General features: G+C 38.6%; 1 protein-coding gene across 1 annotated transcript in view; it reads right to left on the bottom strand.

Moving 5' to 3' along the window:
- The window catches only part of BRAF (B-Raf proto-oncogene, serine/threonine kinase), a 56245-nt gene that overhangs the window by 7844 nt on the left and 36128 nt on the right, over positions 1–12273 (bottom strand). The window contains exons 7-12 of the mRNA XM_009080200.1: positions 11102–11130; positions 9590–9749; positions 7991–8027; positions 3708–3844; positions 2776–2893; positions 1980–2064 (exon numbers count right to left, since the gene is read on the bottom strand). Coding sequence (XP_009078448.1) covers positions 1980–2064; positions 2776–2893; positions 3708–3844; positions 7991–8027; positions 9590–9749; positions 11102–11130 — 566 coding nt within the window. The remainder of the gene's footprint in view (positions 1–1979; positions 2065–2775; positions 2894–3707; positions 3845–7990; positions 8028–9589; positions 9750–11101; positions 11131–12273) is intronic.

Raw genomic sequence — 12273 nt, forward strand, 5'->3', positions numbered from 1 at the left:
GGCCAGCAGTGGTTTGCAGGCAGGTTTGTCTTTTTTGACCCTGGCCCAGCTATAAGATGTGGCTGCCCATAAGACAGACATCCAAAATGAAGTTCCAGTCTCAGAGGCTTCCAGGAAGGACAACCTTGTTGTTCAGATACCCTCAACACACTTCTATGACAAGCCATCAGCTTCCCTTAGGGCTTTTTCTGACAAGAATTTTGTACTCTCTATGGATCCAGTATACAAGAAAGGATGGAAACAGGTATGAAAACTATACCTCAGTAAGGTTATGATGTGAACTTGTTTCCAAACAGCACTTGGGAGAAACCAGAGTTCCCCACAGAGATCTGGCCAGATTAAATCGAACCTGTTTCAAAGACGAGCAACTCCAGACAGAAAGAGTTCACAACGAACAATGCTGACAGGATTATCCCAGGAGATATCCCAGCAGATTCAAGACCTGAAGCAATCTACTGATACACTGTGAAATCTGAAATACTCTTCTCAGCCTCCAGGACAAGTCAATCACATTCTTACTGCCATCAAATGGACAGGAAGAACTAGATACTTCCAAACATACCGATGAGATCTTACAAAGATGAGGCACCTAAGAATTAAGGAGTATTTCATAGTTTACCCAGGGGCTGAGGAAAAACAAAGGCCCTCTTCTTCCAACACAGCTTGGTCTAGAAGGCAGTCAGCTCACTGTTGATGAAAACTGACAGATCAAGCTTAAAACCCGTGGTAGCTTGTTAAGCTGATGCTGCTGTGGAAGAGAGCAAAGGTCTTTTGTGTTTTCTTGTATTAAAAAACTACCATGGGAGCCCAGAGTGTGAATCCCTTTGTCCTCACATCAATGCAGACTGGGACAGCTCTACACTTTGTGACTGTGCCTTTTCCAAGTTCAAGGACTTGTCAAGTGATGCTGAGAGTAACTGCTGAGGAAACATGAAATATGCAGTTTTCTTCCAAATCTGACCTCAAAGGTAAGAATGCAGCATAATGGAAAAGGTACAACTACAGGTAAATCTGCCCTGTCTGGGTCAAAGGATAGAACAACTCACTACCTAAGTGCTGAAGTGATCAAAAACCAGAGGCTGGACTCCAGCTATGGGACTCCCAGCAGAAACTTGGACTTGTTAACATGTAAGATTCTTGATTTCATTAAGTTCTGTCAGAATTATGTAAAAAAATATGAAAAGACATCCAGAGCAGCATATCCCAGAAAGACTCTACTTCCATAACTAGGAGCTTAGAGTTTTGCAACTAAGCTTTTCCTGGGCAAAAAGGCTGACCATCTCTTTTTCACCATGTAGCTTACTGGGGATGTTTCTGTATCACAGGCACACAGCCCAACACATCAGCTTTCCAGAGGCAAAAACCTGCTGGCTGTTTTGTTTCTTTAAACAGAATTATGCTTGACACTGCTCAGTATTGTACTTGGATGTAATGTTCGTTCCTGATAAATATTCTATCATATCCTGATGGATCTCTTTTAAGAGCTGAACTCTAAACAAATACCTCCTCTGAGAAAGTGCAAGCAGAAGTCATGAGAAAAGGAAATCAAGAAATGACTTTATGAGAAACACATTTTAAAGCAACTCAAAGAGAAGTTAATGCTACTGACCAGAAACTATTAAACAACAAATAGTATAGGTAGTACTGTAGCTCAAAACCATCCATGCTCTCCTTGAATCTCAAAATGGGAAAGAAAAACCTACAGCTCACACTTAGGCTTGACTGTGCCCTGGGGGTAGTACAATAGCAAAAATCAGTCCTGTCTTGAGTGTTTGGACACACATAAATTGATAACAGGTGTGCAGAGAAGAACCCGCAGTGGATACAAAGAAATATTTTTAAATGGCAAGTTATTTTTTCTGTCTGAAGTATCATCACGGAGGAGTAAGACCAATGTGTTCTGATGGAAATCTAAAACTCAGTGATAAATGAAGCACAAATCTACACACATTATTTCATGCCATTAAAAATATTCTTACCTGAGCACTCCTACTTCATTTTTGAAAGCCTGTAACTGTTGAGGTGTGGGTGCTGTAACATTCAACATTTTCACTGCCACATCACCTTTAAAACAGCAATTTTTAGTAAGTGCCACTGATACATATTCCTCTAATGAGAAAATGCTATATAAAGCACCAGAAATACTGAGATACCTTGTTTTCTAGCTTGCATGAAATAAATCACTATAATACTAAAAGAAGCAAATACTAAGTAAAATGTAAAAACACTATTCTTACTTTTACTCTGAGAAATCAAATTCAAACCAAAGCTTTCAAAATGCACATTTGAAATCCTCATTCATCCAGATGGATACCTCAGCCTTTCCAGTAACTGTGTTTCATCTTTACCCTAATAACTCCTTAATTCAGAAGAACATGCAAGAGTTGAGTTTCTAAACAATCTCAAGTTCTTACATGACGTATTTAGCACACTACTTATTAATTTAAAAATCGTATTTACAGCCCTTTGATGGACTTTCCCCATTATGTCCATGTCTCCCTTGTACCGAGGAGCCCAGAACTGGACCCAGTATACCAGGTGGGGCCTCACCACTGCTGAGGAGAAGGGTCACCTCCATCGACCTGCTGGCAATGCTTTGCCTAATGCAGCCCAGGACACCACTGGCCTCCTCTGCAGCCTGAGCACGCTGCTGGCTCATGTTCAACCTGGTGCCCACCAGAATTCCCAGTCACGTCTCTGCACCGCCCAGTGGGAGTCTCCCAGCAGGCAATGTGACTTATTTGAACACTACTGTTTGCCATGATGGCCACATACCATGCCACTTTCCTTTGTAGACTGTTCCAAATGATCCAGATCCTATCCTTTGTCCAACTGTGATCTGTCCATCTGGTATCTCCCAATCATCACTTGAATCCCGTCGACCAAGAGTTTTCTTTATAGATGTGCATAAACAACAAAAAGGAAGAAAGCAAGTGCATTAATGTCTGTGAAAACTGCTCCTTTCTTAAAGATTTGGTATCAACATTTCATATCAATAAAGCCCTAAGAGAATTATATTTTTTTCAGATACTACCTTTGTGCCATGCACAAAACCTCAGCACACAGATACACCAAAATAGTTCCTGGCATGAAATATTTGCCACAGCTTTACTTTTCAAGTCAGCCATGCACAAAACCTCAGCACACAGATACACCAAAATAGTTCCTGGCATGAAATATTTGCCACAGCTTTCTGGCAGTGTTACAACCAGAAAATATTAAGTAATGCTTACCAAAAAGAAAGTAATATTTAATTTTCCATTCTTACTCAATCATAATGCTAAATTGTAAATTTAAAAACGCAGATGTTTCTATGTACTGTTTCATAAAAATTTGTTGCATAAATTTGTTGCTTTCAAAATTTATGAACCAAGGTGGGAAAAGTTAAGCTGTTCTATGAAAGGAAACTGGCATGGCAATATGAAGCACACCAAACATTTGGGTGCAGCGGAGGAAAGGTGAATTTAGTAAATTATTTAAATGACTTATATATCAGTCCCACAATTATTTATTGGTTTAAAGTGGTTTTAAACTGATTATCCCACTCTATTATTTATTGGTTTAAAGTCCTTGATCATTGCCATACTCATCTACAAAACAATTCAGAAGGCTTTGATGAAAGCAAAGTGAGAGGAACATGGTTGTGTAGTATTTCTGTACTATGAATACACCACACTGTGAATGAAAAGAGCTAATGTTTCCCTTACCATTCTATTTCTGTCTTCTGAGGATGAGGATGATTTCCTTTCCCGTTGAGGCCCTGGGGATTTCTGTAATGCTTTCACATTGGTTAGTGACCCAGGCAAAGAGGCAGGAGGTGTTGCAGACAAACCTGCAGTTGATCCTAAATTTCAGAAACAGGATAATTTTATCTGTAAGAACCCAGCGTGAAAATGTATTGCTATTAGCTGCAAGAATTGTGTTTAAGATGCAGTACCTCCAAACATCAATGTAAATGTTAAGAGGGAACAAACATACACTAAGAATATTGTCCTAACACTAGGTTAGTGCTTAAGTGTCAGATATGAGGAAGAGATGAGTCTATAGCAAACATCCCTGTATACCAGGTAGTTCCCAGTCTCTTGTTCATGAATTATCAGGTGGACATTGTCTTTTTAAGTAGGGAAAAGTATTTTAAAATGTACGTTTTTTTAAATTCCATCGGTTTCTTTGAGAAGAAAAATACTATCATTTTAGTTAGCAGCATCTACCTCTCAGATTTCTTGTAGCTAAGTTTTTAGGAACCCAATGAATAGCTGAAATACTATACTTTGGAATCAAAACAGTCTAAATGCAAGTAATTGAAATGTTTTCTAGTTGAGTCTCCAAGTGCCACCTGAAAACCATTTGGCTGTTTTAAAGCTATCTGTTAGCAGAGAACTCCGATTTAAAAATAAGTATTATTCTGTAGAAAGGATTAAAAAGAGCAAGTACTTTAGCTAGCTATTTGAAGCATATTCTATGAAACACAAAAAGAACAGTATGTCTGTAGCCTGTACGTTATATAAACAAATCTATGCAGGAAAATGTCACTAAGAGCTGTTTCAGTGCCCCAGTGGCTCTTCACAAATAGAGCACTTCAACTAGACACTGCTTTTTAAAAGACACCATAATTATTCCTAACAAGGTTATGCTGACCCTTCCAATGCAAAGGACATAAAATAGGGTCAACTGTTAATTAAATTCATGCTGCTCTGCTAAACAATGTATGTCATTGTACAAGACCTCTAACATTCCAATGCCTTCTCTCACATCAGTGCTCTAGGAAGGTGAAGAAGACAATACTCCTCATATTCTGTCAGAAAGCCCCTTCTTAACCAAAAAGTGTCTTCTAATGCCAACTGAAGTTCAAAAATTGACTTTGTGACTTTTAAAACTGTTGCTCGAGTTCAGTCGCTCAGTGGGTGCTAATTTATCAGACTATACACAGCCATCACTGTCCTCACTGAGCTACAATCTATGCATTTAGAAGTCGAAGCACAAAACTATGACATACCAACACATCAAAAATGGGACTCAGCATCTGTAAACTCTGTCCCACATGCTAAAGCAACAGTAATGATGCTACATTTAGAAGCAGCTGAAAGCCAGTTCCCTTGATGGACTTGTGTTTACGTTACGGTCACTATCCTGTCATGTATTTATTATATGATTCATCTGAAATCACACATCCATGGGATTAAATGTATGATCTTCCCAGAACATGAGCAATTTTCCACAAGCTTACTGGGTTACAGACTTCCTCTGCAATAGAAAAGCTCCACTAGAATGTGCTTTCTTTTGAAACACTAGCACAATATTCACCCTTCACCAAAACCACCTGCAGCACATGGCAGAACACTGGAGTTAATGTGTTCATAATAATACCAGATGGCCTGTTTTCCAAGTTATTAGAGTAGAATACTTCAGATAATGTTGGACTTAAGTCACTAGCTTGGACTCTAACGCAATGAGCAACGTATTCCAGTCTGGAGCCAGTTTGCTTGTTGGGAACACCTGTCTTCTTACAAAGACTTCTGGAAGAATTTTACAAGTTCATAAGGTAAAATGCTCTTGTTATGTTCTGAAATGAGAGTCTTTGAAACAGCCAAGATGGTAGCCCTTGAAAACCACACTACATGCACTGAACTAACCATTTCTACAGGTATAGACAGAAGTATTTACATTTCATGCTATTACTCAATAGTTGGTTTCTCCAGCATGTGAAATCCCACAGAGTTTTTGGGGGATTTTGTGCAATACAACAGATCCATTGACAGCTTAAGGCCTGAATTACCCCCACGGTTAATGTGAAAATGGAAGTGTCTAATTTTACATAGTACAGGACACAAACAAACAGTGTTTCAGTGCAAATTTACTGACTAAATAAAAACTAAACAATCTCAGGCCCCAATGTGGCATCAATAGCACAGTCTCAAAATGAAGTATTTGCTGAAGGTTGACATAACACATTGCTAAAAAGCTTGAGACCTAACAAGATATCAATGGAAATGTTTGTAATTCAAATTTGATATTCTAGATTACTTTTCAAAACAAAGAATATTACTATAAAAACTGTTACAGCACTGAACTGACTTAAACTGAACAGCCAAGGAAATTCTAAGTTAAGGGCATCATTTTGTCTTTAAAATCACTGCAATCCAGTCTAAGGACCTTGGTTTAGAAAACATTTATGTTAAGGTCCATGTAAACACCTCAACTATGAAATTCCTTGCTTTTGAAGATTTAAGTCAGATTTTATTTATAGTCATTTCCAAGCGTGTCAAGGTGAAAGTGAGTATGTGTGAAAAGCACATTCAAAGCATTCCAGCCAGGCCAAGCAAAAAACAGAGGTGTTTTGATAAACTCACACACTTACATACACACGGTGTGAGGGTGAGGCACAAACAGCATCTGTGGTTTTACTTATTTTGTTTGGGTGAAAACAAGAAAGAAGAGCCCAACTACCTCTGAACACTGGGCCAGGCTCAAAATCAAACACTATTTCACTGGGGACAGAATGAAGGAGGGGACTGGGAGTCCGGGATTGGTATTTCCGAAGACAGCGCATCAGCTGGTTCAAAGGGGCTGTTAGAGAGAAAGAGACGGGCAGGCAGAGACAGAAAGACAGACACATAGAAGAAATGAAAGAAGTCATGGGAAATAACTAGGATGCTTTGACTCCTATTCATAGATCGCTTCTGTACTTAGAAGGAAAAAAAATAGTCAATCACTAATAACACCGTTTCAGGACTGGGAATAGCCAATTGTTTTCAGATGCCAAGCAGACAGTTCATGGTCAAAAGTTAAAACCAACATGATAGCACAACATTTAAATGCTGGACAAAATGGGCAAAACTGTGGAGAGCCACACCTGTCAACACATATAAAAATAGCTAAAACTGGCAACTTTCAATTAGTAAGCTTGCAGGATTAAAGGAATTTCTTGGTCAAAAGTGTCCTATTGCTGGCAGAATTACAGACAGCTCCATCAAACACAATGCGGTAGGCTGGCAGCATCCTCCCAAATACCAGATTTGCATGGGAGAAACAAAGTCAGTCACAGCCCACAGTACAAAACCTTAGAGAACAGGAGAGAGTGCACTAAGGTAATTCAGACCTTACTGATGGCTGAAGCAAGTTATAATTAGTAGGACACAACTGATTTGGAGTTGGGAAAACTGTCATGTGCCTGCCCCACTTATTTTTTTATTTCTAGTATTTCTATTTTATTATGATGTTTATTGGAATAAGCACAGCACATAAGAAGCTCTCTCAGGACCTTGACAGTCAGTGGGAGCAGTAACTTAACAGGCCCGTGCACAACATGTGAAGAAAAATAAATCTTCTGGCACTAGTTCTGACTTAACTGTGAGTTAGGACTTTGTGTGTTACTGAAGGAAACATAAAAAGACCTGGTTTTAGTGTAAGGTCCTAACAACCTGCTTCCCAGAGTAGCACAGGCATGCAGTACAGCAAAGCAGCAACTTCAGCAGGGGTAGAGGGGGAGAAGAACTGGAGTATTTAACGCTGCTTTAGGATGCAGCAGTTCGTATGGAAGGTCCATGTTGACGTTTTCAATGAAAACCACTGTTGTTCCCACAGGTGAAAAGGTAACAACAGCCATAAAAATCTTTGAGAGACACTTGGGAAGTTGTAGTGTTTCTGTGTGCAGACATGTGAGTGAAGGAGCATGTGTGTGTGTGTGTGTGTATGTGTATGTGTATGTGAGCAAAAACGTGACGGTGTAAAACAAGTTTTAAACTAAAAAAACTAAATACTACAAAGCTTTTTCTCCTTCTGTCTCCCCCACTCCCAAAATGACCAGCAATGGCTCAAATCTCTGTGAGACAAATACTAAGTTCATGGACGAGCAAATGTAAATTCACTTTATGTTCTAGTCATATTTTCCTTTGTGCCTGTGTTTTGTAGAAGAAAGTAGGATAACGGGAAGGGACAGAGCAGTTGTGTAATAAAGTATAATGCAGTAATTAGTTTAAACACTACTTACCTCCCTCTCCTCGTAAACCCTGGTCTCTAATCAAGTCCTGTAAAGAAATTAAAAACCTGTGTTTAATTTAGGTATTGACATTTACATTCCAAAAATCAGTAGAGACTGACCAAATTGAGAACCCATAACATCCTATGTTGTCCATGACATAAAAGCTGTTTCCTATCCTGACTTAGTAACAGCAGCAACTCCAAAGAACTATTTGTAACAACTACTAAACTTCCCAAAATCAGTTGCTTTAAAACATCATATCTCAGTAGTGAAGTGCACAGCACCCAGAATAGATGCTGACATGAAAATATAGATTAAAAACAAAGTTGGCCAAAATGTGTGAAGAAACTTTGAACCAAATGTTCTAGTTACAGTGTTTGTGGCACAAATTATTTGAACTGTCATATCAGAACAATATGAGACATCAGTTTCCTGTACTGAGTTACATCAGTCAAATGAGTCCTGTTTTGGTTTTTTTCTTGTATCAAAGCACTGGATTTGCATAGCCAGGTGTAATCTGTCCTTCTCAGAAATGACTGCCTGCAAAGCTTTTTTTCACTTGCAATCCATTGTGAACTGAGAGGGTCTTTTGCTGAAAGCAAACTACATTAAGGATTTTCTAAACAGAAGTAGAAAATTCTAGCAGTTTCCCTCAGTATGTCCATTTTTATCATAAAGCTTTTTTTTCTTAGTTACACAAATAAATTTCCTCCCTTATACACCTGTGCTGCTGCTGAAAGCACTAGACATGCCTCAGCTGCACCACAGCCAGATACCATATGTAAATGTCTGCACAGCCACACTCTTAAAACTAATGTTTCACCTTTCACTCAGCTCACATGCAAAACAGATTTTGTGCCTCAGTGTCCAGGCAGATTTCAAAGGCTGCTCACCTGACAAATAACCGATTTCTAGAGAGCAGACTTAAGGCTAAAATACAAGCTATATATGTTTGAAAAATTAGAAAGAGGTTGTTGGGACCGACATTTTGAAAGGTCCTAACTGTCCTTATACTAATACCAACCAACCATTATTATTAGCTATATTTCACCACCCAGAGATTTCAGAAGTGTGCAAAACAAGTTAAGTTAAGAAAGCTCAGAACAAAATATACTGGGTTCTTGCAATCCTAGGGAACAATCAGTATATCTGAACTCAGACTAATAATTTAATTTTCTTCAGTGCCAGGAATATTACTTGGAATACAAATACTACAAATCTCTATCTTGCATGTAAAGAAAAGTGTTTAACACACAGGATAGTTTGCAAGAGTGTTTACTGGCCAGAGTGAGCAGCATGAGCCCTGGGACTAACTCAGAAATAAAACAGCAGTGGTTTGTGGTAGAATGTTCTGTCAAAAGGCAGTTCTGCTTTTGGAGAATGGTTTATTTGTGTCCTTAAGGCTTTCAATAGCAAAAAAGAATCTATCACAAAATGAAAAATGATCTTTGAAGCTTCTGACAGATCACCAAGGATCAGCTCAGAAACACAGCACTCGTGTGTGCACAATGAATTTAACACAGATATTCACACAACACGTTCAGATAACAGGCTGATGTTCACAACACTTGGATCTACTATTCCTGATGGATCATTACTCATACTCACATCAATATTGACTGGCTCAATTGTGTTGATGTGGACATTGGGAGCTGAAGAGGATCGGTCGCGTTGCCCAAACTGATTCCGATGGTCTTCATCTGCTGGTCGGAGGGGCTGTGGGATTGGAATGGATTTTGAAGGAGAAGGACTAGGGAGAATTGGTGGTCTGAGAAACAAAGTCAAGGAAAAAGAGGATTTAGGTCTACAAATGGCTTCAAACACTGTATAGTGGGTGTGGTAAGTCCTTTTCAACTATAATAATATATACATAAAAATCTGATCTAAAGACCTGAATAAGAACAATTTATAATGAACGATCTCTACTCCTCTATGATCAACTGCAACAACTCTCTGCTGCATAAACTACCTAATTACATGGCTGTGAAATGTTCTGAGTTAAAACAAAATAAAGAAACTCTACCAAACTAGTAATAATAATGCTAATCTGAAAAATTCAAGTAGCACAATATGCACTGCAGATAGCAAGATACTCTGCAGCTTTCTTACCCCTGAGTTAAGGCAATACACTTTTTTAAATGGCAACCCACTGAGAATTAAAAATGCTTAACATCTCATATCAATGTTACAGTCAGAAAATGTCAAACAAATTGTATGGATTGGATTATTGTTCAGTGAAGAAAGAGTGAAAATTACATCTGGTCACTCAACCTAATTGATTAATAATATGGTCAATGTATTATTGACACTAAAAATAAACATCTCACCTTTTACCCTCAACTTTTAAGAAATAATTCTGAATAGTGCAACATTTCAAATGTTATTTACAGCACTACAGTTAGGCAATGCAATAGATTTAACTGGAAAGATAAGCATTCAGACTATACAGACAAGTTTTCTGAAGAAATGCAAATGCTGCCAGTCATAAATGTAGATAAAGTCTTTAATTTATGGTATAATTAATTGAATATTTAAAAGACAACATCTAAACACTTGCTTTTTTTTGTTTGTAAAAAGGCAGAATGTCACTTCTTTGGTTATCCATTAATTTTGTTGAAGCACAAAAATTTGACACTGATCTCTTACTTTAGTCACTGTTAAGTCTAATGATTCAATCTAATGGACATAAGGCAAAAGGCCAATGAAACATTTGCCACCTTTGTCAAAGAAAACTTTATGTCAAAATATACATGGTATCTGACTAGGTTTTTAGGACTCACAGAAACCACAGCTCCTAAGACAGGAGTGGGGTCCTCCAGCCATTCAGAGACTCATGGATTAACTACCATGCCCACAAAGGCAATGCCACAGGGAGAAGTTTCCAAAATAAAACACACAGCAGCATATAGCAGCAATAGGTCCTGGTGCCACCTCCTGTAAGCAAATGCTTCTTGGCCTTTCCAAAAGTCTTTAGGGGAAACTAACATGTTCAACAGGCTGCTCTCTTGGCATTTTTTCAGAAACAGGTCTGCTGTAAAGGCTATTACCCTACCTTTCATTGAAGAGTTTATACAGTTTGGCACTGATCCCAGACCTCAGTGTTATCTGTATCCTAAGTACCTGTCATCTTTTCCTTCCTGGCCAACAATCTCACAATTGAGAATGGCAACACAAAGCACTTGTGAGTTAATGCAAGCAACAGTCTAGTAAGCCTTGTAATAAAATACTCATATTACATTTGGGAAGTGAGGCAGGGCAAGAGGAGTTAGGGGGTGTAACCCTGCTTAGCTTTTAAAAAAAGTTACCCATTGTCACATGAGAGAATATAAGTATGGGAAGTAACTGGGACTAGAACCCACATCAGGAGATGGGACACTGCACAGATACAAGTGCAGGACCTGGCTGACATTTTAAGGCACTCTATTTTCATGTTAAGGCAAGCTGTCAGATGCTGCACAAAAAGGTATCAGAAGAAAAGTCTAAAAAACTGTCTCAGCCAGGCCAGTACTGTCTTTGTTGGGACAGCTAACACCTGCTCAAACTTTCTGAGAGCTCTCAAGTAATAAGGAAATTAAGGAAAACATTTAACAACATCCATCAAATCCTTGCACTAGGAGTGACTGAAAGAGCATCTGAGCTCTGCCACACAACAAGAGCAGAAGCAATCAGATGTTCCGTGATCATGAATAAGCCGAAGGAGAGAAAACTAGACTGAAGAAATACTGTTTCAATTACATTCTCTTCTGAGTCATAAATGGTCATCTGCTGCTTCTGTATTTCTAGTCCTAGGTCATCATGTCCATCATGTTGCTAACACAGATAACGTGCTATGTCATACCTTGTTTGAAAACAATTTGAATAGCCTTCTCTAAGCTATTTCTAAATTCTAACTGGGGGAAGTCCAGGACTTTAGAAAATAATTACAGGCTGATAAAGAGTTCTTTTTATTTTGAAGTCTCTAAACTACTATTGGCAGGATCTCTGAGCTTTAGTCACCAAAAAATCCAGAGATGGGAACCTCAATTACAAAAAGGTAGGTTATTTTTGCTAAATAGAAATTTTGCTTGAAAAAGGTAACTAGTGAGAAAGAGAGAAAGATATGAGTGGTTTGCTAGACTGAGGCTTAAAGAAGCAGCAGTTTGAACAGCAGGACCCAACTGCTGCTCCTGTGGCCTTTGTGAGCAGTTTACAGCCAACCTGCTAGAGGAGACCTCCTACAAATAAGATGATCAATATTACAGTGGTTACACCACCTCATCTTGCCCACTTTCTCCCAGCCTCTTAGATGAGGG

Source organism: Acanthisitta chloris, unplaced genomic scaffold, assembly GCF_000695815.1.
Source record: "Acanthisitta chloris isolate BGI_N310 unplaced genomic scaffold, ASM69581v1 scaffold13328, whole genome shotgun sequence".
In the NCBI taxonomy this organism is placed as follows: Eukaryota; Metazoa; Chordata; class Aves; order Passeriformes; family Acanthisittidae; genus Acanthisitta; species Acanthisitta chloris.